At 41.8% G+C, this 27,825-nt stretch overlaps 1 protein-coding gene across 11 annotated transcripts in view; it reads left to right on the top strand.

The window, feature by feature from the left end:
- The window catches only part of SMYD3 (SET and MYND domain containing 3), a 551,565-nt gene that overhangs the window by 24,071 nt on the left and 499,669 nt on the right, over positions 1 to 27,825 (top strand). For all 11 annotated transcript variants that reach the window (XM_084828282.1, XM_084828281.1, XM_084828283.1 and 8 more), the window contains exons 2-4: positions 20,471 to 20,534; positions 25,987 to 26,094; positions 26,747 to 26,804. In XM_084828282.1, the coding sequence (XP_084684408.1) occupies positions 20,471 to 20,534; positions 25,987 to 26,094; positions 26,747 to 26,804 (230 nt within the window). The remainder of the gene's footprint in view (positions 1 to 20,470; positions 20,535 to 25,986; positions 26,095 to 26,746; positions 26,805 to 27,825) is intronic.

Below are 27,825 nucleotides of genomic sequence, written 5' to 3'. Positions count from 1 at the left end.
TCACTCATTTCCGATTGCTACAGGATTTGTTAGCTTCCCATTGCACTAGCAGTAGGTCCCTCTAGCACACGGGCGGTGGTGGATACTGCCCATAATTTTCTGTTTGATCACAGTGGAGATAAAGAAAAAAACAAGTATCCGGAAGGAATATTACATGTAGAAGTCATTACATCTTCACTGGAATTCATTGTGAATGAGAAAGCAGAGACTTATCTGAGACTGATTTAAAGCTGTTCACACAAACCTGTGAATGTGGGGAGCTGTGTGATTTTTTTAAATTAAAAATCACCAGGTGGGCCAGTTCGCATAATCAAAATAAGGCACTGTGGCTTATTTATTGTGGGTTAAATAACCCGTTCTGTGATTTGTGATAAAAGATTCACACACCTCCCACATTCACAGGTTTGTGTGAACAGCTTTAAATCAGTCTCATATATATGCTTTCTCATTCATAACTAATTTAAATTGCGGTGCGTGCCTGGCACAATTTCCATAATCACTGCTTGGCTGAAGTTTTTTGTGTCATCCAAACCTGGGTGGCATGGCTTGTCGGAAGGGGAAACAACCCTCCGTGGGCTGTTGTATTTTGATCATGCAAACCAGGTCATTGCACGGCCTTGAGTCAGTGGCATAAAATGAGACTGACTGAGCAGGCATGTACTTTTCCAATCCTAATTAAATCTCTATCTTTTACTCCGGTGTAATTAACCTAGCATATTCTCATGGTAAGTAGTGGAGAAATACAGCCACTCTACCTTTCAGGTATGCTTTTATTCATCTTCAGCAAGTAAATCGGAATATACATGATAAAAATATGCCTTCAGGGTAACTATTTACTAAAGTCACAGGATTTACAGAGAGGGATGAAGGCTGTCAAATGCATACAGAATTGTTCAGGAAGGTAACGTATCATGGTAATAAATTCATTTTTTTAACTTTATATTCGGTCCATTGTATTCAGTGGAGCTTACTCCCAGGGATGTGTTCATAGGTTTACAGGTTTAATGTACTTTTTATCCTACAGTAGTCAATAGCAAGAGTAAAACAGCTATTGTTTGACTATAGCATATGAAGGAATTATAGGTAAAAAGCTGAAGTGCCTTACCCAAAGACCTGGTTCATACAACCCATGATGATCTGGGTATGTGTGGCTGCCAATTTGAATATGCAACCCCTGATTGGGGCGATTGCGGGTCAGGCTGTATCGTGCAAACTCGGCCAGCGTGGGTTTTTTGAGAGTTAAACAACCATTGCATAACCTACTAGTAATCGAGGGTTATGTGAGGGTTGTTTAATCCTTGAATAGCCAACACTGCCCAGGTTTGCACAACATGGCCAACAGATTGCATATTCAAAATGGCCACATACACAGTGGCTCATCATGGGTTAAATAACTAGCACATGATGACCCAACTATGTTGTGTAAACTGGCCCTATGGGTTGGATCCAGTGCTGGTCATCTGCTAGCAGAACAGGTTTTACCTTGAGAGCAGATCTGGGGCACGCGTTCAGGGCTGCAGATGGGGAGGAGAGGATGGGGAAGTCTTGTTGCACCAGCAGAAATTCTTTGTGTGAATAGAAGTCTGCTTGGATGTCATTGGATCCAACCCATTAGCCACTGTTTTTATTAAAAGTGTATCATAATATTGGATTCCCACTGGTTTATTAAAGTCCAGATTTCTTATAGAAGTATATTTGTAGATATGTTGACAAAGGTGGGATAGGATGAGGGCTTAATTTGAGTCTGTGCTCACCCAGAACCTTAGCTGTCAGACATACACAAAGCGCTAACAGAGCACTTTTGAGCATGATCGAAGTGCCTTTCTTTCCCTTCTTAAATTAATCTCAGTCTTGTTCATTGGAAATTAGGAGAAATGGCTTTTAGGTCAAGACTTCCAGTCTTCCTTTAATTCCTCTCATTTTAGAATGCAAGTGTTAAGTATTCTAGCCCAAGTTTGATGTATTCTTAATATAAATAGATGAGCTGTGATTCTCACCCCTCTCCCTTTTATTTTTCCCTCCCAGAAATGGTAGTTACCACCAGTGCTAGGGACTGCTGAGTTCCTGGTTTTTACCCCTTTGCTGCTTCAGGGACCAGTGTTTAAAACTGTAGAAATGTAGGCCCATTCAGACAGCAACTGAAGAATGTGGTTGTGAAAGGGAAATATTTACTGTATATCATGGAAGGATTTCTGAGCTATTCTCGGGAATAGAATTCATGTATCGTTAGCATGCATAAGATTGTGATGTCTGATATAAGTACTCACTTGTCATCTTTGTTACATATACATCTTTTTACTTAAAAAGAGCAGCAATAGCTCAGTGGCTGAGAGAATCTTTCTCACTTGCATTTCTTTTGACCCAAATGTGCTCACTTCAATTGTTTGTTCTCAAAATTAAATGTGACTGAAAGTGATACCATGTTGGTATTTCATTAACTCTGTCGATTACAGCATGACTGTTGATTCAGACCATTTTCTTGCAGCTACCGGATCTTGTAAACGACCGGTGTCATTAATGTTGACACAGGTTAGCAAAAACCTCTGGTTGGTTCTTCATCCTTGACCATTGCGCAAAACCCCCTCATTGCTAATAGAAAATATCTTTTCACTTTATTGTGCTGTGCTCTACAAAGCCATCATTCCATGGCGGTTGACCTAAAACAAATAAGACCTACTGCAGAAGCTGCTGGAAGATGATTAAAGGCCTGTATCTCCTGTCCTCAAGACAAAAGGCAATTTAGGTCAGTGATTTAAACATAGGCATTTTTAAATGTAAAATACAATTTTAACAAAATATATCTGGTAAATCAATTCAAAACACAGGGGGAAAAAGCATGTCAAGTTGGCATTTTCATACTGTTTTATACCTCACTGCTTGCCTCTTTTGAAGTACTTTAGCACCAGCAGCAATTTTTGAAATGGAAATGTGTTCACTGATGTGATGGGATTGGATCAACTGAGCAGGATAGTTATTGACAATCTCTCATCTTGTGACAGATAACAGTGACTGTGCACCTCTTCTTAGAATATATGTGATGACATTGGTGCAAGAGAGACTGAAATGTAAGCTCAGATGCTGGAAGAAATGCTGTCGATTGGCTTTGCAGTAGATGATAATTCTTGCTTTTCAATGAAACGTTCCTAATGTCATTGCTTGCAGTTCTCACATAATGGTTTATTGGATACAGTGAGGTATTTGGTGCCAAAACAGAAGTTCTAAATTGTGGCATAGGGTGGTTTTGTTGTTGTTGCATTTTTTAATTTTGATGGGTTGGAGCCAGACTTCTTTTCTGGCAGTGGGAGCACCCCCTGCAAACCCCAGGACTGATGTCCACACTGTTCCTTCACTGGATCAAAAGCCCTCTGTGGACAGAAGGAGCCCTTCCATTTGTGGGAGGCAAAGTCTGGATTCAAACCAGTAAGAATAAATGTGACCTCTCCTGTAACAGGTGAGGTTGACATTCACGCATGTCTCCTCCAGCCAAGTTACTCCATTCACTCAATGGAAAGAGAATACATGTGCTTAGATCTCAGCTCAGCCACAGGCACACTAGGTGGCTTGGGGGAAGTCACTGTTTCCCAGCCTCAGTTTTCTGCCTGTAAAATGGAATATTAGTGATTATTCTCTGTTCTGTTCTCAAGGTACTCCATATTCTTCATTAGAATAAAAATTAATTGATAAACATAGTTTGAATCTGTTCTTGGTCACTGATTGACTGAAGAAACTATCATGTATAGAAATCATGGGTAGCCCTTGTTGAAGACAACATATTTTGGCCTTTCTGTAAAACAGAAATAATACAGATCTACTTATTTCACAGGGATACAATTTGCAGACGTGGTATATTATTAATGGTGATACGAGGAAAAATATGACAGTGGGGAGAAAAGTAGATTCTGAAAGGGAAAGCTCTTGCATATTAGAAATGTACCAAACAGAAATATCTTTATATTTCGCATGAATATATTTCAGTGTTTTACTCTGAAGTATGTTACTTTGATTTTAATAACATATCTATATACCCAAGTAAGTATATTTAGGATTGCAGGCATTTTCAAATTATATTTTAAGATTCTTTTTGTTTTTGGATTTAGTTGTAATCTTTAGATGCAAAGATGTAAGTCTTTTTCTGATCAGAGAACAGTAATTGGAAGCTGTTCATCAGTGTGTGTCTGTGCATGTATTTAATCATCTTTATTCTTGTCTTCCGCAAAATACACGAATTCTTGATAACATCACACACTTACAATGGTTAGAAGAAATCAACAACAGACAAGTTGTAACTAAGTAAGTGGTCAGTAGACAGGATTATACACAGCAGTACAGAAAGAAAGAAGACGAATATTCTGCTCAGTTGAAGCTTAGTTATCCCATTCTGCTCAGTTGGTACCTAATTATCCCATCTGATTTATCCAAAACAATGTATTCTTAGTTTGTTACTATCTACATGGGAAGCCTTCTTGATCAGTCTTTAAAGAACTTTTCAAGATGGAAAGATTTATCTTAGCAACTGGATGACTGACAGGCAGAAATTCATCATGAAAAATTGGAAGCTTCAGCTGCTGAATTTTTGCTTCCTGTAGCTGTTGAAGACAATGGGTTGGATCAAGAATTGCACAACTAAAAAGGGAGGAGATACTGTTTGGCATATCAGGTGCCTTGAGAAATGATTCAGTACTGCAGTGGGCCTTGTAGGTTATAGCCAGGATTTAATTAGAAGTAGCCTGGAACGGCTTGGGCCTATTCAGTTTCTGGAATGTCAGAGCCTGTGTGAGCTTATCTCTGTCAGTGTTCTCAGAGCAGAGCCAGGGGGAGTCAAGGGCTGGTCTGGCCTTGGCAGGCAGAGAGGCTGGAAGCTGTCCATGAGAACCTGACAGAGGTGGGGTGGGGTTTTCAGAAGGGTTGCCCAGGTTGAAGCATCACTGCTGCAGAGCTGAGCAGTGCCGCCCTGTTTAGACAGGGGCCTTACTGAAAGGCTAAAGGCCCTTGTCTGTCAAGGGATCTGGAGGGGGTGTCCTTCAGTCACGTCTTCCCCTTTAAGCCGATGCAAAGGCAAAGAGCCTTTCTTGTCTTCATTGTCTTCATTGCTCGAAGCCTTCTTTGTTTGGATCCATCATTATCTGGGCTTTTGGAGGCACTCTGCACCCGGACTGGAACTTTGGATTGTTAAGGACTTGCCATGAAAAGTACTGTGAGGCTTTTCATAGACTTGAACTCTCGTTGCTGTGGATTGTGTGTCTGTGTTTGTAGTCAGCTCAGTGTATGGCAGGCTGGGTTTGATCTACGACTTTTGGACTTCCCTCGGCCAGAACTCATGCACCGTGGAGTTGCCAATGCAAAAGCGGTGGCCTGGAACTCCTTGCATGTGTGAATAAGCCCTTCCCTTGATCTTGATGGGCCTTGACCATGTAGCCTAGAGTTATCAACAAAAGATTCAAAGTTGGAGTCTCTATGGCTGTGGGTTGTTAGGCCTTTCAAGAAGTTATCCCCTGATTGCGTGATGGGTTCATTCTAGGAATCATTCCCTTTCCATGTCCAGGGTTGGAGCCCCTTGAAAGGATTGTCTGGGTTAAGTACCCAGGAATCCAGAGTCCCTTCCCTTGTGTTCAGAACCGTGGAGATGGCAGTGGAGAAACCATGTTGAGGATCTCAGTCACGGTAGTAGTGTTTAGCTTTGGACTGTTTTGGAATTACATAGAGCCTATAGCTACTGACCATCAGTGATATGATTTCTGAAGAGTGTAACCGTTAAGCTTTTGCCGTGGGATTCCCTGCAATAAAGAAATCTCACTGATTTGGGTGTCCAGTGTCAGACTGGCTAAGCGTGTGCACTGGGGGGATTGGGAAACCTGACATCAGTAAAGCAATGTAGATGGCTCCGATAAGTGAGCCAATCTGCACTCCCTGTGCAGTAAGGGAATTTGGAAACCCTGGACACCAGATATCAAATGCAGAAATAGAACAAGTGATTGTCTTGAGCTGAAGAGGAAAAGCAGACATGAGAGAGAGGAAAGTGAGGGTTAAAATGTATTGGAAGACTGTGGAAAAAAAGACTTTCAACACAAGGAATGTAAGATTGTAAATGCATTTTACATTTTTAAGCCATTTTTATTTTTAAAAAAATGTTAGCGGGGGAGCACTTACTGGAAGAAAACAAAGGCTGTTGATAATACTTACTTGGCTAAGTAAAAATGGCATGTGAAGGCAAGTAATTCCCAGAGTTATTCATTCTAAAGGTGTGGCTGGTCTGTGGTTAAAACCTTAACTGATTCTAACTGTGGTTGCATTTGTGTAGCTTTTGTTATGGTAGGTAGATTGATTTTTTTTTTTGGCATGTTCAGTTTTGAAAGAGAACATTCAGCAAAAATATAATTGGTTTATTATTTTTACCATAGGATGTCACTAGAGTACAGAGAGAGATGAAAATGGGAAATTGATACGGTAAGGTTTTATTTTAGTTCAGTGGCAATACAACAAAATAACCCTTCACTAAAACATCTATGTATATGTTGTAGAGATGGAATTTAATGCCATAGAATATTGTACAGATTTATATTACATTTTCCCTTCACTTTTGTGATTGTGAGCCTTCACTTCTACATTTTACAGTTTTATCTAAATGAGAGTGCAGCTGCATTTTAAAAAGAGAGTTAGGATGCTGTCCTCACTGATGGAAGTTTTAGTTTCCACCCAGCCATAAACGAAAACCTGGTCTACTTGGTTTGAGAAGTCAAAACTCTGTTTCATACATCCATATTCATCACTTAACTGCAATAAATGTAATCCTTTTTCATGGGATTGGTTCACACATTCAACTACCAGTCATCAAGTATTGGGGATGTGTGTGTAAGGGGGAATCAAGTGATGCATGTACATATCATATATAGTGCTAGCTGTAGCTAGAAATGTCTTAGATTTAGAAGGGGAGAGGTTTGACCTGACTGATTGATGGCTTTAGCTTTCAAGTTGCAAATAGTGGCCATGTCCATCAATCTGTCTATGACAGGATTGGGCAACTTGTGGCCCTCCAGACGTTTTGGCCTACAACTCCCATGATCCCTCACCATTGGCTATGCTGGCTAGGGTTAATGGGAGTTTAGTCCAAAACATCTGGAAGGCCACAAGTTGCCCACACCTGATCTATGTTCCATGAAGCCATAGACCAGCCTTTCCCAACTTGGTTCCCTCTAGATGTTTTAGACTCCAACTCCCATCACCCCTGAACATTATCCATGCTGGCTAGAGGTGATGGAAGTTGTAGTCCAACATATCTGGAGAGTGCTAGGTTGGGGAAGGCTGCTGTGTGGACAAGTGTCCAAATGAAGCTAGCATGACCTTGCCGACTAGCTTCTCAGTCATGACTTTACAATTGGACATGACCTGTGCAGAGCTGCTCCGTGGTTCTGAGTGGGTAAAAAAGGGTCATAAGATGCTGAAGGAGCCTTTGCCAGTGCTGCCTTTGTGTCCTCATACAGATTTGTCTGTTAATCGTAATTCCTATTTTTATGATGATCCGTTTTTACTGCTAATGAGCCGTGCGCTATACTTAGCCAGTGAATGGCTGACTGATTCTCTGTCACATTATTCTCAGCCCCTAAAGGACAGCAGTGTTGTGCATAAAGGTTCTGCAACTTGCTCTTGGTGCACTTGAAGGAGTTAGCAGCAGTGGAGGCTGGTGGCTCCGATCTCAGTGGGATGGTGAATCCACTCCAGATTTCAGTCAGAACTCTAAAGGAGCTAAGTTGGAAAGATTCACTGCTCCACCGACATTGGAGCCACCAGCCTCCACCGTTTGGCAGGGGTTTGTGTGGATCACCTCTCACTACATTCATGCATTGATAGCCTTTTTGTAGTCTCTCTGCAAGGAGCTACTGATCACAGGAGGACTGAGATAAGTTTATGGTCTCTAACTATAATCCACCAAAAACTGGTTCTACGACTATCTCAGTTTAATTTGGTGGGGCTTATATTGGGGTCTCATACAAGCCTCATTCAAATGAAATAGAGATGCTCAGTAGCAGTACCTGACCGGTGTCTTTTTAATGCTAAAAATGTTTAAAATCTGGATGTTTGTTGCAGTAAAGTTTTCTGTTTAAAAGAAAAGGTGAATGATTTAACCTCAGGTGTTTTAATTAATGGTATGAAAACCATATATGATGAAACGTTAAAGAAAATAATAAAAATAAAATGAAGGATTGCTCAGTTACTGAGTTAATTCCCATTAGAATTTGTATATCCAGACAATTTATTCCAGGTTTCCACCAAATCTTGCCTACACTGAAATAGCTTTTTGATATGAATGTTTTGTGAATAAATAAAACAGTGTTTAAAAGCCTCCAGATTCCTAATGAATACCCATGATGGCCAGGCATAGTAGATCAGCTGTGATGAGAAATATTATCTGCATCAATCATTCAAGAGTCTGAAAATACATAATTTATATACCAAAATATTCTCTAGTAATTAAAGCTGAGAAACAAATATCAGCTTTCAAACCAGTCATTTGACTTTATTCCTTAACCAATAATCAACGTACTCCTTGGGTGCTTCCAAACGAGGCTTTTATTGCACCACCACCCTGCCTTATCCACAGAATTTTGGGGTGTGTGTGTGTCCAGATGACATTTTCAATGCATAACCCTCCCATATTTTCTCACCACTTTCTCTGTCTTACCACAGAAAATCCTTTAAGAAACAAAAGATGGAATAGCTGCGCAATGCCTTTTTATTGGTAGCGCTAAGAGCCCTCCGTCTTGGAACAATCCTATTCATTAGTGTAAACATACATGTATTTATGGAATTCATTGGGATGTTTTAGATACTGATTTCCCTAGATGAAATGTAGAAAGAGGTGTCAGCATAACAATTCCATTTTTTATGCTGACTCATTCTAAATTTCATGTATAGAAATCAACACAGTTTTTGTGGCATGTATCTAAAACCTCCCAATGAATCCCCCAAATGCATGCCAAATTGTAGCATTGCTGCACATAAAAAGGAATCTGTATTGAAAGTATAGGAAATTAAACTGTTGTAACTTTCTGCTCCAAGATGTTCTAGTTGAGGAGTGGTGTGAAGTTTACACCTCATACAAGAGTAGTTAGTTGCTTGTAATATCCTGCTATATTTGGTGTAGATTTTTATTTTAAGATTATTCTTGCAGCTGTGCCTGATTTTCTCCCTGGTTTGTTCTGTTGTAGCTTGGCTTTGTTTATAATATCATATTCCAAAAATGGTGTAGTGCCCTATCCTACCACAGCTATAACAGAGGGATACGTTGCAGCCTCCACATCCTGTACAAGGCAAACAGGGCAGAGATGGACAATGATTCCAAGATGGTAGGAGTGAGATGATCCTAGAGTGGGGCTTGAACTGGTGATTTGAGGAATTATAGCAGGGGTGGATTAACCAGCATAGCCAATGGTGAGGGATGACGGGAGTTGTAGGCCAAACCATCTGGAGGGCCACAAGCTTTTTAAAAAAATTATAATATTTATATACCGCTGCACATTAAAGATTTCAGAGTGGTGAACAACAAGATAAAAGAATAAAACCCCATAACTAAAACAGTTAAAACATTTTAAAAGAACAGATTCTGAACTTAATAAACCACAGCTGGTCACTTAGAGAAGGGCTCTCAAAATAGCAATGTCTTCAGGAGGCACCGAAAACAACACAACGTTGGCTTCTGCTAGACCTCCAAAGGCAGGGAATTCCACATGAAGGGGGACACCATGCTGAAGGCTCTTTTCCTGGTGGAATCCAACCAGGCCATAGGTCCATGTGGAACCACCAGGAACAAGCCCTCCGATGACCTCAGTGACCAAGCAGGTTGGTAAAGAAGAAGGCGTATCAGGTATCCTGGTCCCAAGTAGTTTAGGGCTTTGTACACTAGTACTAATATCTGAAACCTGGCCTGGTAGTGAATAGGCAGCCAGCGCAGTTCCTTCAGCAAAGGAGTTACATGCTGACAGGCTCAGCTCCCGACATTCTGCACTAAGTTCAGCTTCCAGACCAGCCTCAAGGGCAGCCCCACATAGAGTGCATTGCAGTAATCCAGTCTTGAGGTTACTAATGCCTGTACCACTGTGGCCAGGCTATCCCTGTCCAGGAGAGGCTGTAGTTGGCGAATCAGCCGAAGCTGGTAAACGGCATTCCAAGCTGCAACAGCCACTTGGGCTTCCAGCGACAGTGATGGATCTAGGAGTACCCCCAAACTACAGACCTGATCTTTCAGAGGGTGTGAAACCCCATCCAGAACAGGCAATGAGTCTATCTTCTAGTCTCAGGAACCACTCACCCACAGGGCTTCTGTCTTGCCAGGATTCAGTTTCAGTTTATTGGCCTTCATCCAGCCCATTACTGAATTCAGGCACTGGTCCAGTCCTTCCACAGCCTCTCCTGATTCAGATGTCACAGGGAGATAGAACTGTGTGTCATCAGCATACTGATGGCACTTGGCTCCAAATCCCCTAATGACCACTCCCAGCAGCTTCATATAGATGTTAAACAACATTGGGTACAAGATGGTACCCTGTGGCACCCCATAGCTCAATTTCTGAGTTGCCGAGGAATAATCACCCAATGCTACTCTCTGAAATCGTCCCCATAGCTAGGACTGGAACTACTATAACATAGTGCCTCTCTTAACCATCCCAGGAGGATACCATGGTCGATGGTATCAAAAGCCAATGAGAGGTTGAGCAGAATTAACAGGGCTGCACTCCCCCTGTCTGTCTCTCAATAAAGGTCATCCATCAGGGTGACCAAGGCTGATTCAGGCCCATAACCAGATCGAAAGCCAGGCTGGAATGGGTCTAGATAATCAGTATCCTCCAAGAGTACCTACAGTTGCACTGCCACAACCCTTTCAAGTACTTTCCCTAAGAAAGGGGTATTTGTGACTGGGCAGTAGTTGTCTAATACCATTGGGTCCAGAGTGGGCTTCTTCAGGTGTGGCCATACTCCTGCTGCCTTAAGGACAGCAGGGACCACCCCTTCCCATAGGAAAGCATTTATCACTCCCTGAACCCACCCAGTCATACCTCCTCCAGTAGCTTTTATTAGCCAAGAGGGGCAGGGATCAAAGGGCATGTGGTTGGTCGCATTGCTGCAAGCGCCTTGTTCACATCATCAGGCCACAGCAACTGGAACTGATCCCACAAAATTGGGCAGATGGTGGCATCAGACACCTCAACTGGAACTGTGATAACAGCGTCAAGTTCACTGAGGAGGCAAGTGATTTTTTCCTTAAAGTCCGATGCAAAAAGGTCACAGTGGGTCCTTGATGGGGCCAGGGCCCCATTTGCTGGGGACAGTGTTAACAACCCCCAGACCATCCAGAAGAGTTCTAGTGGATGGCTACTCGATGCAATGGAGACAGCAAAATAAGCTTTCTTTGCTGCCTGCAGTGCCACACAATAGGCACAATTATGTGCTCTAGAGCATGCTCGATCATCTTCGCTTCGAGTCTTACGCCATTTGCGCTCTAGCTGACATCCAGCCTGTTTCATTGACCACAGCTCTTCAGTATACCAAGGAGAGGAGTGGGCTCTATAGCTCTGAAGAGGGCACTCAGGTGCAATCAAGTCAATTGCCCTCCCCATCTCAGTGTTCCACAACGAGTCTAGGAGACTAGATCACTAGCTCTCTCCACTGGAAAATCCTCAAGAGCATTCAGAAATCCATTGGATTCCATCGGTCTGAGGTGGACCACCCGAATGGGTCCCCCACCATGCAGGGGGGAACTAACACTGTGAGTTCAAATCTCACTAGGAAATCATCTGACTATGACAATGGGATTACTTGGGGGGGACCCCCCCCCGCAATCTTCAGACCACCCAACTCACAACTTGGAGCAAAAACCAAATCAAGGGTATGTCCTGCTTCTTGTGTTGGGCTGATGACAAACTGAGACAGCCCCATGGTTGTCATGGAGGCCATGAAGTCCCTAGTTGGAACTCCAGAGACAGCCTCAGCATGGAAATTGAGGTCACCCAGAACCACTGTTTTGGGTTCCTCCAACACCACACTCGACTGCCTCTGCCAGCTCAGTCAGGAAGGATTCTGGGCAGCAGGGTGGGCGGTACAACAGCAGCATCCCCAGTCTGTCTCTATGGCCAACAGCAGGTGCAACCCCTCAAGACTCGCCCCTCCCCTGGCCCTCCAACCTGTGTTGGCGCTGCACTGAGTACCCAGGTGGGAAGAGCTGAGTCAGGTCAATCCCACCCAGCTCACTCACCCAAGTCTCAGTCATACACGCCAGGTCAGCCTTTTCATCCACAATTAAATCATGAATCAACCTGGCATTAAATAGCAGTACTATTTACTGCTAATAGCAGACCAACCTGGCATTAAATAGCAGTACTGCAAGACAGGAGGGCTCAGTGGATGAGCTACCAGGAATATGAGAGCTAGAGGAAGGGAGTAGAAGGGGAACAGTATGTAAACATCTGTAGCCTATTCTACTTTGATGTTGCAACCCCTCCTCCTGCCATATCTCCTTCTGCCCCAAGTCATTGGGATAGTGGTGCTCCCTCCATGGGTCCCTGTGTCAGAGCTTCCTAGGCACATCCTTACCACACCAGAACTACCCACACACTCTCAGAGTCCACCCACCAGTCAAACGTACCCTCAACCATACCCATACCCACATACACTCCACTCATCCAACAATCAATGCCAGCCAAACAAACACAAACACAATATGTAGCTTGTGGTTATAACCAGTCACTGGTCACAACTAAGACATCAAACTTGCCAACCAACCAAGCAATATAAAGAACAAGTAAAGTGTTTATTTCCTAGCCATTCAACCTACTTCCATTAGTTCATGCTCATTCCATCTCTCACCTGGAGTGTGGCAAGCAGTTCTCCGCCCTGGCTCTCACCCAGGGGAGGCCCCGCTTCTAAGTACAGCAGGCTCCCACCCTGGGCAGAAGAAGCAACTCTGGTACATAAAGCCCTGATCCCCTGTCTCTCACCCAGGATAGGCAAACAATAAGATATAGATACAACCATTGTCAGAGAATCCCTGCTGTCACTCAGGGACATCCCACTCACACAGAACAGGTAGTCAATAGACAAGCAGAGAGTAGATAATCCAAGGAAGAAAGAGAAAGTAAGAGGCACTGTCGTTCTCGTGGCATCCCGAAGGGGCAAACCAGAGGGGTGTCGCCCCCTTTGGGGACGCCCCTGCCGGGGCAGCCCACCACCTCATGGCAGGGCGGCTTAAATCTCTGCAATGCCAAAGGCCGCAAAGGGCTAAGAGATAGCGCTGTGCTCTGATTAGCTGGAGATCTTCAACAGGTGGCTTCACTCCACAATCAGCGTCAGGCTGACACAAGGCAAAGTTACCGGGAGGTGGGGGGGAGCCGTTGCAATGAGCTGGAACATGATGGAATAAATCTCTCCCCCAGTTCTCTTCTCTGACCAGCCTTTCACCAGTCCAAAAGTGCAGGGTGCCTGGTCCTGTGTCTTTCCCAGCCTCCTGGCAGGGTAGCTTAAATCTGCGTTGTCCACCTCTGGCTTATAGATAGGGATTTAGCCTGTGTGCCACCGCGTTGCTCTGGCTAAAGAGAAGAACTGTAGGGAAACTAACCACACCAGCCTATTCCCTGCATGAATAGGCCATGCTGCAGGGGTGGTGGACATGTTGCCCTCCAGATGTTGGACTGCAACTCCCATCAGCCCTAGCTAGCATAGCCAATGGTGGGGGGTGATGGGAATTTCCGTCTAACAACATCTGGAGGGCCACATGTTCCCCATTCCTGCCATTTATCAGCTGATAAATGTATTTGGTTTTATCACCCATCTCATCCCAAAAGCCCTGGACCAGTAATTATATGTGAATTACCCTATCCTATTTCCCTATCCCTGACCACCAAAAGTCTCGTTCAGTTTTTTTTAAAGTCTTGCACTTATTGCAAAAAAGAGACAGTGTCATGCTTTGATGAGTCTCCAGAGAAATAGAAAGTTGAAGGGCAGTCACCAAAAACACCTCTTTATGGCCTTGTAGTCCTGATTTGGTACATAGATGGTTTACTTAAGAAAGTGTTCCTAGCTGATGGTAGAGGTCTTGGTTATATTGACACCTGGCTTAGGGCTTTTTAGGTTATCACTAGCACCCTGAATTATATGGCCCAACACACTGTTTAAGAAAATGATGCACTGAATGTTACTATGTGATATAACAGTAGGTATTTATTTTAGATTTATTTAAAAATAAGCTGATGGAGAATTTTAAAATATGTGCTTATGAGCAATAGTAATAACATTTAGTAGAGAGTGGCATACATTTTGCATGTGTATGTTTTAACATGTGTCAGTGATACCATACTGCTCAATTATCTAGAGATAGAAATAAGGTAAATTGGGTAGAATGAGTAACTTTTGTGAACATGTGGGCTGCCTTATGAGGACTCTGTCCTAAAAGGTAGCATACAAATCTGTAAATAAAGATATAAAACAGGAAAGCAATAGGATTAATGTAGGACACTCAAAGGCACTGTGAAACCATACTTTTTCAAAAGTGAAGGTGAATCTAAAAAGTAAATTAGGGAAAATGATACTTTTGTCTTCCAGTAATTCTAGACTCTTGACTTCCATATGCACTGAACTTGCCCAAGGCTTTGCTTTCCTTCCAGGAGTCCCTTATCCTCAGATTTTATAATCTCAGTGCTTTTGAAAGCTGCATGTATCATCCCAAGGTTAAATGCTGAGAGACAGATAAGGAGATCTTAATGATTTGAACATCAATCCTGACTAAGAGGAGAGAAAAAATTGTAACAAGAAAAAGGGGTTGCTACACTTTTGTACTGAATAACTCCTATGAATCTAACCTTTGTAATACAAAGAACAGGAGGATAATTACATGCTGGTTCATGTACAGATTCACCAACTTTGACAACCATGTCTTATGACTTCAATCTAGATTTTAATACAATAGTTTCAAATGGAAACGGTGGCAGAAGGGATTGTAAAGTGAAGAGCTCTGTATTAACCTAAGAGTTTAGGTTCGTCAGGGCGGTGCCTTGATTTTTTGTATGTACTTGCTTTAATATCTTGACCTTCCTTAGTCATATCATGGAAATGCAAGGGAAAAGCTCTTAATTTAGATGTTTTTGGGAGAAAAATTATAACAAATGCTGCAGTGTGGATTTGTAAGTGAGATTTGTCAGTGTGGATTTGTAACCCAAGGGGTGCGCCACACAATCCATGGGGTGCGCAAGCTGCCTGATCATTGAACAGTCTCCCGTTGCTCCTACAAGGTGGGTGGCAAGCAGCGGTAGCAGCAGGATGGGACAGGAGCCGAGAGGGAAGCCCTCAGCTCCAGTCCCATCCTGCTTCTGTCCCGCCATGAAGAGCAACTGCTCCAGGCCGTGGTGCCTTCCTGCTGAAGGAAAGCAGGAAGGAGATTAACCCTTCCCACTCTCCTTTTGAAGCCAAGAAGGAAGCAGGCACTTTCCTCTCGGCTTCCATTCTTCCAAAGGAGAGCGGGAAGGGTTACCACCCCAGGCCAAGCCACCAGCTGGCCAAGGAGTGGGGACTCTATGCAGGTTGCGGGGCTGGCGACCGGGACTCCCAGCTCCAGTGCAGACAGGAGCCTGGCTAAACACACCTTTCCCCTCCTTGCAAGTTGACAGTGGTGCCTTTGTGGATTTACAGATTATCTAGTTTTAACTAAACCAACCCTCACAAAATGGACAGATGGCTTACAAGAACTGAACTTCGAACCAGACCTTCGAATCACTGTATCACAGAGTGTTAAATCAAGATTTTCAAAAATAATGAAGCATATTCAATCATGTTGCTCTCGCTAAAAACACTATTAATAATATTTTTTAAGTGAGAGCAAAAAAGGTTTTTGTACCGTTAATAAATAAACAGTATTTTTAAAGTAGTTTTTTTATTTCTTTATCTCATCCTGTTTAATTTTTATTAATAATATTTTTAAGTGAGAGCAAAGAAGTTTTTTGTACCGTTAATAAATAAACAGTATTTTTAAAGTAGTTTTGTATTTCTTCTTTATCTCATCCTGTTTAATTTTTTGGGGGGGTGTTTTATAATGTACATAATATATTAGTACAGTAGTACATGTATATAATTTATAAATAAATATACATATATTCGGGGTGCGTGCGCAAAAAAAAATCACCGATAGGGGTGCATGATCAAAAAGGTTTGGAGACCACCGTTCTAGAGGCATCTGGCTGGCCAGTGTTAGAAAAAAGAAAGCTATACTAGTTGGGCCTTGATATGATCCAGGTTAGTAACCCTCCCCCCCGCACCCCAATACTGTTGAATACAGTACAATGCAGAATAGGTGCATACATTTCTGAATGGAAATGGAGAAGCTTGTGTTTTCAGTAAACACTGCACTCAGATAATAATTTCAGTTCAGACTGCCTGAGCTGAAACCTATTGAAGGCTGCTGCAAACTTGCCATTGATTCAGTAGGCTTCGGATTGGGCCCTCAGACTCTAACTCCTGCTGGGATCCATCTTCTTTTCAATATTGATGCATTGTTGCTGAACCCTCACACACCTCATGATATTGTAAAGTTCTGAATAGCACTTCAAACTCCTACAGTTCTTTTTTCTTTCCTGTATGCTTGCATGAACTGTGAAAAGAGAGGTTTGGCATGCAACAGAGGAGAAAAATGGCTTTTATGTAGGTAGTTTCCAAGGCCAACCTGGCATCTATCACAGGGAGCATAATGGACATAAATATGTGCTGATGCTTCTGTGATGACTGATAACACAAAGCAGCAGGACATCTAAAGGAGCAATGTGACAGTGTGCAGAATGAAGAGGTGGAAAGAACGAGGACTATAGAAAGGACCTTGAAAGATCACCTATTCTGCATTGAAAGTAACATCAATTATTCACTGTCTAAACCAGCCTGCTGCACAAATATTCCTGACTTTCATCTTGTTATCACCAAAACAGGATGCAGTAGAAAGCAGGGAATAAAATAAAGAACTCGATAATTCTTGATTTTACTTTAAATGTGTTACTAATTTTACACATGTGACAGAAGAAAGCATAGCTCTCAGGAAAGCTCCTGACATTTACACTTAGATTTGTCGTGAGGTGCCGAACAAAGTACTCACCCTCTCACAAGAATATAGTATCATAAGAAGAGCCCTGTTGGATTAGACCAAAGGTCCATCCAGTCCAACAATTTGCTTCCCATAGTAGTTAGGCAGAGTTTTCTGGGAAGCCCACTAACAGGGCTCCAAAGCAGTAGCTCTTCCTTCTTGTTTCCCAGCAGGGGGTATTCAGTGGAATACTTACTTGAATATGGAGGTTCTATATAGCCACCATGACAGTAATTGATTGATCTGTGCTTGAGGAATTTGTCTCATCCTCTTTTAAAGCCACCCAAGTTACCAGCCTGCACTATATTTCATGATACTGAATTTCATAAGTTCTGTGTTGTGTGTAGTGAAGGGGTGCATGATAAGCTACGTGGCTCAGGTGGCAGTTCGGGAGGGGCAGTGGATCATGCCCCCATCTGCTGCCCTCAGGGCTCCCCACTGCTACCCGCATCCAAATTTTGCCCCCCAGTTGCTTCTGCACACCCTGTCAGTCAGCCACGGAGTGCTGTCCACTAATTTCTGCAGCAGCCAATAGTGTTTAGCCTTAAACAGTATCTGCAGGAAATCAGCCAGCGGCGCTCCTATAGGACTCTCCGGAGCACCCATGCTTTGTCCTGAGGAACAATATAGACCAGCACGTGCGCCCATTTTCTTTCCATCAAGCAGTCCAAGTCTGCACATCAGCCAGGAAGACGCACTTTGTTCATTTCAGAGTACTACCATTCAAATAGTGTAGTCAGCTGTTGGTCTGGCAAAAAGAAAAAAAAAGGATGTTCTGTATTCTCATGTTGCTGCATCACTGTTGATAAGAGACTCATCTTTTAAATTTGGCTTTTTAAAAGCTTCTGGTCTTTAATGTTCCTTTGACAGTTTGATTATGTTTTTATCAGATTATAGTTTTTATGCTTTGGACCTATTCTAAACCGCCTTGATTGGTCTGGAAAGGCAGTAGAGAAATACCATAAATAAACAAAACTAATATAAGAAAAATATTAGACATTGCTAGAGTGCTGCCGACAAAGTACAAAATACTAACTACTCGTGTATTAAAAGGCATAATGGCTGAGCTTTCTGGTAACAGACATTATGAAAAAAGCAATACCCAGGAAGCTGTTGGCATGGGACATGACTTCTCTCCAACTTATCTGAAAGCCTCTGCTAGGTTTTCCAGCTCAACTGCTGTGGTTTTGAGGGAACGGATTTGTTCCTTGAAAACCAAAAACTGATTCTGTCAAATGTACATTTACAAACATTCCCCACCAGGCAAGATGGGCAGGTTCACACGCAACAGCAACCCAGGGTTTAAAAAATACCCTGGGTTGTCATGAACAAGCCAGCATGCTAGTCATTGCAGCTTGAGTGGGCTTGGCTCCTCCTGCAGCAGGAACATCTAAACAACCCAAGGAAGCTTTGTTATTTAGTGTGATGTCCGAACCCAGGTTCCAGCTCTGGGTTGTCAGGGTAAAGAGAAGCTAGAATCCTGGGTTCAAATGTCACTGCCTAGCCATTCCCCTTGGCAGCAGGAGCAATTGAGCCATTGTGACTAGCGTGCTGGGCTGTTCACAACAATCCAAGATTTAAAAAACCCTTGAGTTGTTATGTGAAAACCAGGCCATATACTTAAATGACGTTATGTAGAACACTTGATTGCTAACTTGTGTGGCTATTGCACATGTTTTAATCACGTAACGAATTAATTAATTGATTAACTCTGCAGAAAACCCTGCTACTATATTAATTGGGAGCAGGTTTTAAATCTAACTGATTAATCAACTGAGACATTGCAGCCATACTAAATTGATACATCTGTTTAAAATCACACATTGAAAATATTTTTTTTGACTGATAGTCATTTAGTCATTTCAAATTTCATTCTTAACCTTGACCCACTATAAATTTTTAAATAACCGAGTTCCTATTTCTTCCAAATCTTTGTTCAGTTTGCTAATTGTAGGCCTAAATTACAGATTTTTCCTTAATAAGAAAATAGTAGGAAAACAAAATCCTACAAGAATCCACTCCTATGAATCCTGGCTAAGGTGTGCAAATATCCCTCTAGTTTAAATATCTCATCTAAGTTACCTCTTTTCCCACCCCCACCCCCCCACGCCACCCCCAGTATTAATTTGTCAAACTGCCTTTGAGGCACTAGCACTATTTTAGACAAAACTTTAAGACCATATTATATTGACAAGGGAAATTCATGGCAAAAATATATGTGAAAACGCAAAGTGTTTACAGACGCACAGCAAGAATCTTGCTTAAGGCAGATAATATGCGGAATCAGAGATACTGAATTTCAGCTTGCGATGGACGATTGTGTTTTGAACTCCAAAGACAACATCCCAATGTGATGTTTTCTGCAAAATAGTTTGGGGATTCTTTTATGTTAAACAGTATTTGATTCCTTGACTTATGAGGGCAGAACAAAAACCCCAAAAGGTTATTTTTTGTAATTACTATCATACCAGAGAAAAGGTAAAATATTTTCTACTCAGGTAACAGTATTTAATTTTGTGTGAAATAGCGATTGCTTGAAGAGCCTGTATTCTTTGCATACACAGTACAAAATGAGTAAATTGTTCAATACAAGCACATTTTCAGATTCAGAGGTGACTGCAACCCTATACAGACTTACCTGGGAGTAAGTCTCATTGGGCTCAATACTTATTTCTGAGTAGAGACATATAAGATTATACTGACATTCTTTTTGTTCTCCTAGAAAATATATTTTGTTAATAATCATACAGAGTTAATACAATTAAGTTTATGGCTATGTTATGGCTATCAAATATGGAAACATAAAACAATATAAATATTTAAGGACATATTCTTTCACCACCTACACTTTAATTCCCTTTCATTTTAATCCACTTTATTTTAATATTAATATTTTAATGCATTTTCATTTCCTTTTCCTTGACCTTTTGGGAGATGCAACTGGCCGCAGTGCAAAGGTGGTGTGCGCAAACTCATGGACGTAACTTTTTATCTGCAGTTTTTATCACAGCTGAAGAGCCAGCCTCTCAAATGGCCGACTTCATAGGCAGTTAATTCAAACAATGCTGTTTCCTAGAATTACAGCCTACAGCCACAGTCTAGCAAACAATGTGGCAACCCTACATATCACATAGACTGAACATCACTGTGAGTCTATTCTCCTTGCCTCCACAATGCAGCCTCATACGCCACTTCAAAAGATAATTTTGAAACTTGGCTCTAGAACATGGTCTGCATTTTGGCCTGTTACTCTAGCATTAGTGTTTGCAACTATTTTAAAGTATGCATGCATGTATCTGAAAGTTAATTCTCTTAAATATGGTATTATTATTTTTTCATTCCCCCTCCCACTTTCACCCCCAACAGGAAGAAGAAACTTCTTAGGTGTTCTCAGTGCAAAGCTGCAAGATACTGTGATGCATATTGTCAGGTAATGCTTATTCTGAGGTGAGCTATAAATGGATAATGCAAATACTGTAACCTTTTAGCTTTGCTGTTTTTCTCCCATTATTTTTTTCATAAGATCTATGAAATCAGTTGTCATGGCTAGCATATATTTAAATATTGAATATCTGAAATACTTGGTAATTTCCAAGGTCTAAGATACATGTAAACATTTGAGTTTTAAAATTTGAATTCTACTGGTTCCTTTTGAATGCATTGTACAAATATTGAACTAATATTCTGCTCCGTTTCATTCTTCAAGATCAGTTGTGACATTTTTTTCCTGTGAGTTATTGTGCTACTAATTTTAAACTGACCCACTGAGTTTTAACCTTGTCAATAGGGAAGCCATTCTGGGACAAGCCTTGCCCTTCTCCCATAGATACTATATGTGTGGCTGATATGTCCATAAAAATAGGACTGGGAACTTCCAAGGGGACCAGATGTACAGATGAATGGGTCTTGAGTTAACCCATGGGACAAGTTAAGATGATTAGAAGAGTCCTGCTGTATCAGACCAAAGGCCTATCCCGTCCAGGATCCTGTTTCCTACAGTGGCCAGCCAGATGCTCATGGGAAGCCCACAACCACAACGTAAAGACAGTAGCCCTCCCCTGCTGCTGTCTCCCAGTAATGGATATTCAGAGATATACTGTCTCTGAATCCTGCAGGTAGGATAGCCGTATTCACCTTTTAAAGCTAAGTTGGTGCTCCGTGTCTCGTGGCAGTGAATTCCATAGTTTACCTTATGTCTGTCCTGAATCTTCTAGTATTCAGCTTCATTGGAGGACACTGGATTATTATGAGGGAGGAAGAGAAACACCTCTCTATCCACTTTCCCTACCCTTTGCATCATTTTATGAACTTCTATGACCTGCACCCTCTGTCTTACTAAACTTTTTTCTAAACTAAAAAGTCCCACACATTGTAACCTTTCCTGCTGGGGGATTTGCTACAGCCACACCTGGTCATTTTGGTTGCCCTTTTCTCTATCCTTGCTCTAAATCATGCTTAATTAACAACATATCTAAACAAACTACACAGATTTACAACAAATGTTGCTTTGTTTGCATTTCTTTCCATTATCAGAAATGGCTGTAACTAGAGATAAAAGCTTGGGTGGAGTAAATTAGTTCTGAAGGCATAAATACACGTTTTCTGTTGATTACTTTTATGCTATAAACAAAGAGCTGATCATATATGACTAGTTATTGCATTTTGGTGTATTAAATGTACATTCCTTCACTGCAGAGATTGTGGAACAAGTTATGTAATTTTAACCAGAATGAGAGCTAAGACGACAAGAAGGGTTGTGCCATTTCTAGCATGTACATATTCACTTTGTGAATTTTTTTCAAATTGGCAGTGATCATAAAGCTGCGATTGCAATAGCTTTCTACTGTGAAAATGCACCACTAAGCTTAGAAGAATGAGACAATTTTATATGCTGTTGCATATTTCATGTCATCACCCTTTTACTGGCTACATAAACTGTTGATTATTTTGATGTCTCTTCTAGCATATTTTAGAATCCTTTCTAGCACTTATTTTAGGAACAAAGCATGTCAAATAAGTCTGGCTTCAAAGAACAATTTTAGTTGGCTCTGAAGGAACATGCCAGTACAACTGCATTAGAATTATATCCTAATGATTATAGACATGACATTTTCTTTAGGCTAAGAGAAAATGTCTTCATTTAACTTTTATTTGCTGGGTACCTTATGTTACAGATATATTCAGACGCAATATGTTGTACCACTTTGTAGGCCATGTGAAATGGCAGATGAACTGGTGGTGGGGGAGAGGTTAAGCCTCCTATAAAGCCTTTTTGTGTTAATTTGTGTTATATATAAGGCTGAGCCAAAATAGGAGGGGGACGTTTCACAAAATTTTTCTCAAGATGTGAAATGCACTTCCCCTTTTGGTAATTTGTCTAAGGTAGCTCCGTGAACAGAAGCAAAGGTGTTCAGCATTACTTCTGTCTTTCTGAATTGGCTTTCTGACATTAGCATGAAGACAAATGTGACTGGATATGTGAACATGTATCAAGATGACATATACTATTATAATTATTTCTTAATTTTCTTAATTTTTATTTATTTACAACATTTGTATACCGCTTCACATCTAAAATTCCAGACCGGTGAATATAAAAGGTAAAAAAGATAAAAAGAATTAAAACACCATACTAAAATTGTTCTTTTAAAAACAGACTTCCGATAAAAACTATGGCTGGTCAGTTAAGGAATGCTTCTTGGAAGAGAGCTGTTTTCAGGATGCGCTGGAAGCAGCATAGTGTTGGTGCCTGCCTGACCTCCAGGGGCAGGGGATTCCAAAAAAAGGGGGCCACCACACTGAAGGCTCTTCTCTAGGTGGACTCCATTTGGGCCATAGATCCATGTGGAACCCCCAGGAGTATGCCCAATGATGACATCAGTGACTAGTTTTCTAATACCAATGGGTCCAGAGTGGGCTTCTTCAGGAGTGATTGCACTACAGGCTCCTTAAGGACAGCAGGGACCGCCCCTTCCCATAGAGAAACATTCACCACACCCTGGACCCACCAGTCATACCCCCTCAGCTAGCTTTTATTAGCACATGGTTGGTCGCATTGCTGCAAATACCTTGTTCATGTCATCAGGCCACAGCAACTGAAACTGATCCCACAAAATCAGGCAGGTGGTGGCGTCAGTCACTTGGACTGGAACTGCACTAACAATAGCATCAAATTCACTGTGAAGACAAGCGATTTTGTCCTCAAAGTGCGATGCAAAAAGGTCAAAGCGAGCCCTTGAGGGGACCAGGACCCCATTTGCTGGGGAGACCATCTGAAAGCACTCTGCTGGGCGGCTACTTGAGGATGCAATGGAGGCAGCAAAATAAACCTTCTTTGCTGCCTGCATCGCCATGCAATAGGCATGATTATGTGCTCTAGAGTGTGCTTGGTCATCTTCACTTCAAGTCTTGCGCCATTTGCATTCTAGTTGACGTCTGGCCTATTTCATTGACTGTAGCTCCCCAGTATACCAGGGAGCAGAGCGGGCTCCACAGCACCAGAGAGGGCACTCAGGGGCAATCAAGTCAATGGCCCTCTGCATCTCACTGTTCCACAGTGAGACTAGAGCCTCATCTGGATCACCATTTCTCTTCTCTGGAAAATTCCCAAGAGCATTCAGAAATCCATTGGATTCCATCAGTCTCCTGGGGTGGACACTCTGAATGGGTCCCCCACCCCTGCAGGAGGGAAGTAACGCTGTAAGTTCAAATCTCACCAGGAAATGGTCTGACCATTTACATTGTTATATATAATATTATACTAGTATTGTCTATTGTGACTGGCAGTGGTACTCTAGGGTTTCAGCAAGAAGCCTTCCCCAGCCCTTCTACTTGAGGTCCTTTTAACTGGAGTTGCTACAGATTGCACCTGAGACCATATACTCATGCAAAGCATATATTCTAACATAGAACAGAGCTGCAGAACCTCAGGCCAGGGACCAAATCCGGCACTCCTAGGGTTCCAATCTGTTCCTCTGGAGTTCCAAAAATGTCCACCTGTTTTCCCTGCCCCTGCCCTTTCCCCCCCAATCCATGTGGAACCATCAGAAGCATGTCTTCTGATGACCTCTGTGACTGGGCAGGTTGATAAGGGAGAAGACACTCTCTCAGGTATCCTGATCCCAAGTTGTTTAGGGCTTTGTACACTACTACCAAAACCTTAAACCTGGCCCGGTAGCGAACAGGCAGCCAGTGCAGTTCCCTCGGCAAAGTTGCATGCTGAAAAGGCTCAGCTCCCGATAACAGCCAAACTCATATTGACCTGGTTACATGTAATGACAACCAAAGTTGATTATTATTGTCTTTGAATTTTGGGTTATCACTGTGAACCCTGCACTATGGTTTAACTATGGGTTATTAAACACAAACAACCCAGAGTTCACAACACAACAACAAACCATAGGTTCTCTTCCTGGGTTGTTTGTGGTTAACAACACATAGTTAAACCATGGTGCAAGGTTCACATGTAACGGCAACCCATGATTCAACAAGAATCCACAATTCAGTGACAACCCATAGTCAGGGCTGTTGTTATGTGCAAACCAGGAAGTAGTAACAGTTGGTGAAAGAAGTGTAATAATTATATTGGAGAGTAGTTAGTATGTTTTTTTTTTTTTAAAGATTAATCATGAATAGATGCCAGAAAGTGCAGTTCTGTGCCTCAAACTAGGGATGAAGGATGAGCCATCACAACAAGGCTTATATTGCCAAGTAGCAAGGCATGGCAATGAGGAGAGGAGAGGAGAGGAGAGGAGAGGTAGGCTGGGCCATGCATTGCTAGAGTTGCACTGTTGCACCTGCATAATAGCTTCTAGCACCCTGCTCATCCCAGTCTACCCTCCTTCTCACTGCCCTCTCAATACTATTTGAGAGTCCCCTGGTGATCAGTGAGGGTTCAGTGGGGAGCCATTGACTTTTATTGGAGGAAATTAAAGGGCTGCCCTCAGAGACCCTTTGAGGTAGGAACAAAGCCTGTTGTTACTATGGTTTTATCCCAAATATCTGACTTAGGGTGTTCTGGTCTCTGCTGACAGGGAGCTGGAAAGTGCGAGACCGCAGTGATCATGAATTGGGGACTTTGGTGGCCAAATCCAGTCATATTGTGTTCTCTGCAGTTGTGATAGTTGCCAGAAGAGGTGACTGCTGGCCTGATAGTTACTAAGCTTGAATGCTTCCACCATTCATGGTAGGGATGGGGAAACTGATTCGCTGCTCATCTTCTACCTCATGTTATCTCCTCCAGTAGCCTGACAATGGGCAACAGTGTATGTGGAACGTATGGAGACATATTGTGACCACACCCTGATACTGTCTTTCTAACCCAGTCTGCCATTTTTCAAGTATTTAGGAGATTACCATTTAAAGCTTTAGCTGATAAATCAGTGGTTTAGTAATACTCGGTCAGTGGGACTGAAATTGAAGGGCACATTTATTATTGTTTTTATATTACTTGAAATCGGGAATAGATTTCCATCTAATACTGAGCTGTACAACTTTTATTAAAGTTCTGAGTCGTCTCCAAAATCCTACAAAGTCAGCTATACTGAGGTTTTGGTAATATTCACATTTATTGAAATATGATAGACAGATGGTTGATCAACTAGAACATTTAATTAATGTTCTAGTTAATTAAACCTCTAACATTGCAAAAATACACAAATACTTCAGCAGGAATTCTTGCCAAAACTACATCCCTGAATATGGCCAATGGCTTGGATCCAAAGATTCTTGTGTCTGCACATGAGCACTTTTATCTGCACACTTAGGTCTTTGCAGTAATACTTAATAATTCATTTCTATTAGACTTTAAAATCTCTTGGTGCTATAAATACAAGGTTTTAAAGGCAGACTAATTTCTGTTTCCCCTCCCCTGCAATTTATAGAAAGAAGCTTGGCAGGACCACAAACGGGAATGCAAATGTATTAAGAATATTGAGCCTAACTTTCCACCAGACTCAGTGAGGCTTGTTGGCCGAATCATTTTTAAACGAGTAAGTAAACATTCTATCTGTGATTGATCCTTTAAAAATATGACTGTCCTGACCTTGCTAATGTGGAGGCAGATTGCTCCCATGTCACAAAGAGTTCTAGCCATGCTTGATATAACTCTTGTGGGGGAGAGACTGGAATAACTACTGACCGCCCAGGTTTCCCTATATTTTTTTACCTGACAAAGAAAAGCCCTTCTGTTGCAGAAGAGTTGTTATATTCAAGAAGCATCATGAAACTGCAGCAAAACTGTATTTGGAGTGAGGGATTAATCTGTGAATTGCAGAGACAAGTGCCATGTCTGAGTTGCATGCAAGCTGCTTCTTGTTTCCATTAACAACCCCTGAATGCTGCATTTGAGGGTTGTTTCCATGATGTCCAAACAGGGGCACTTGACAGTTCATAGGTTAAACATACTTTTCATAAAACAAATGAGAATAAAGAATGGGAAGGAAAATAAATGAGCTGGAACAACAATAGATTTTAAAATGCTAATGTTTTCCAAATCATGAAGTAAACAAGAATGAACTTATGCTGATTATTGTTGTTTATTTTTATACACAAGTGTGTCAGGATTATAATAATGTTTTAAAATGGACTTAATAGTATATCCTAGCACATTTTTATTTATTAATGTTTTTGTGTTCTTGACAGTTAAGACAGTCAGCATGCCCATCAGAGGCGCTCTACTCTCTTTCTGATCTCCAGTCAAGTAAGTAGCTGTTAGCAGTGTTTTTGTAATTTTTTCTCACTTTGACTGTGACAACAACAACTCATGGAGTATTTGAGGGTTGTTTCCCCCTCCAACAAGCTATCCTGCTTGGGTTTGGATGACACAACAAGCTGTGGCTGGGTGGGTGAGTATGCACATTGCACCACGGGTTAAACAAACCACTATGGCTTGCTTAGCCGATAATGACCATGCAAACCAGGTCACTATGTCAGAAATGTAGTGAGATCACCTCCTGGAGACTTCAGGCTCCTTCACAATGAGCTTTTATCCGGCGATTGAGATTGCTCCTTCACGAAAGTTTGCGGGCTCTGCATGAGACCATGATCATTCAAGGCATCTCCTGCACTAAATGTCTTTTGTTCCATTTTTAAATAAATCACAGATAATGAGTTATCAAATTACCCCATTGTATTCCGCTTCAGTTTCCTCCATGAAAAGAGTAAAAGCAGCAAGAAGAGGAGCAAGATCAATGAAAGATAATGGAAGACCCATATACAGGGAGAAGGAGGAGGAAGCGGGTGGGGGAAAGGAAGCTCGTGCAAAAGGGAGTTGTCGTGATCCTGCGTTTAAAATGGAAGCAGAAAGCCCCATTTTAAATGCAGGATGTTAGGCTGGTGTAGAGATGCCCTTTATCCTAGTTGATGAACTTTCTCATGATGATGATGTCCCATACTTCTTTGAAACACTGTTGGATGGTTCCATTTGTAGCAACAAACCTCTTAGTTGCAATCAAAAGATTATAAAGCAATTCCTTGTGAGCCTATCGAATCAGTGCAATTTAGGTATATAGTCTTGGTAACAGGATTCACATTGCAATTGTCTATCCCTCCCTACGCCATATGTTTGATAATTTCCCCCTAGGAGCAGTGGTGAAAGGCTCCTACTTATCAAGATTATTTTCAGAAAAGTGAGTTATTAATTTCATTACATGGAGCCTCACTAGCATAATATGTCAGCAACTGCCTAACTGCATATTTATTGATATTTTTTTAACCTATGG

This window comes from Heloderma suspectum, chromosome 1, assembly GCF_057233095.1.
Source record: "Heloderma suspectum isolate Gila_16-S chromosome 1, 16-S_ref, whole genome shotgun sequence".
Taxonomy (NCBI): Eukaryota; Metazoa; Chordata; class Lepidosauria; order Squamata; family Helodermatidae; genus Heloderma; species Heloderma suspectum.
This window is presented reverse-complemented; position numbering and strand designations above follow the sequence as displayed.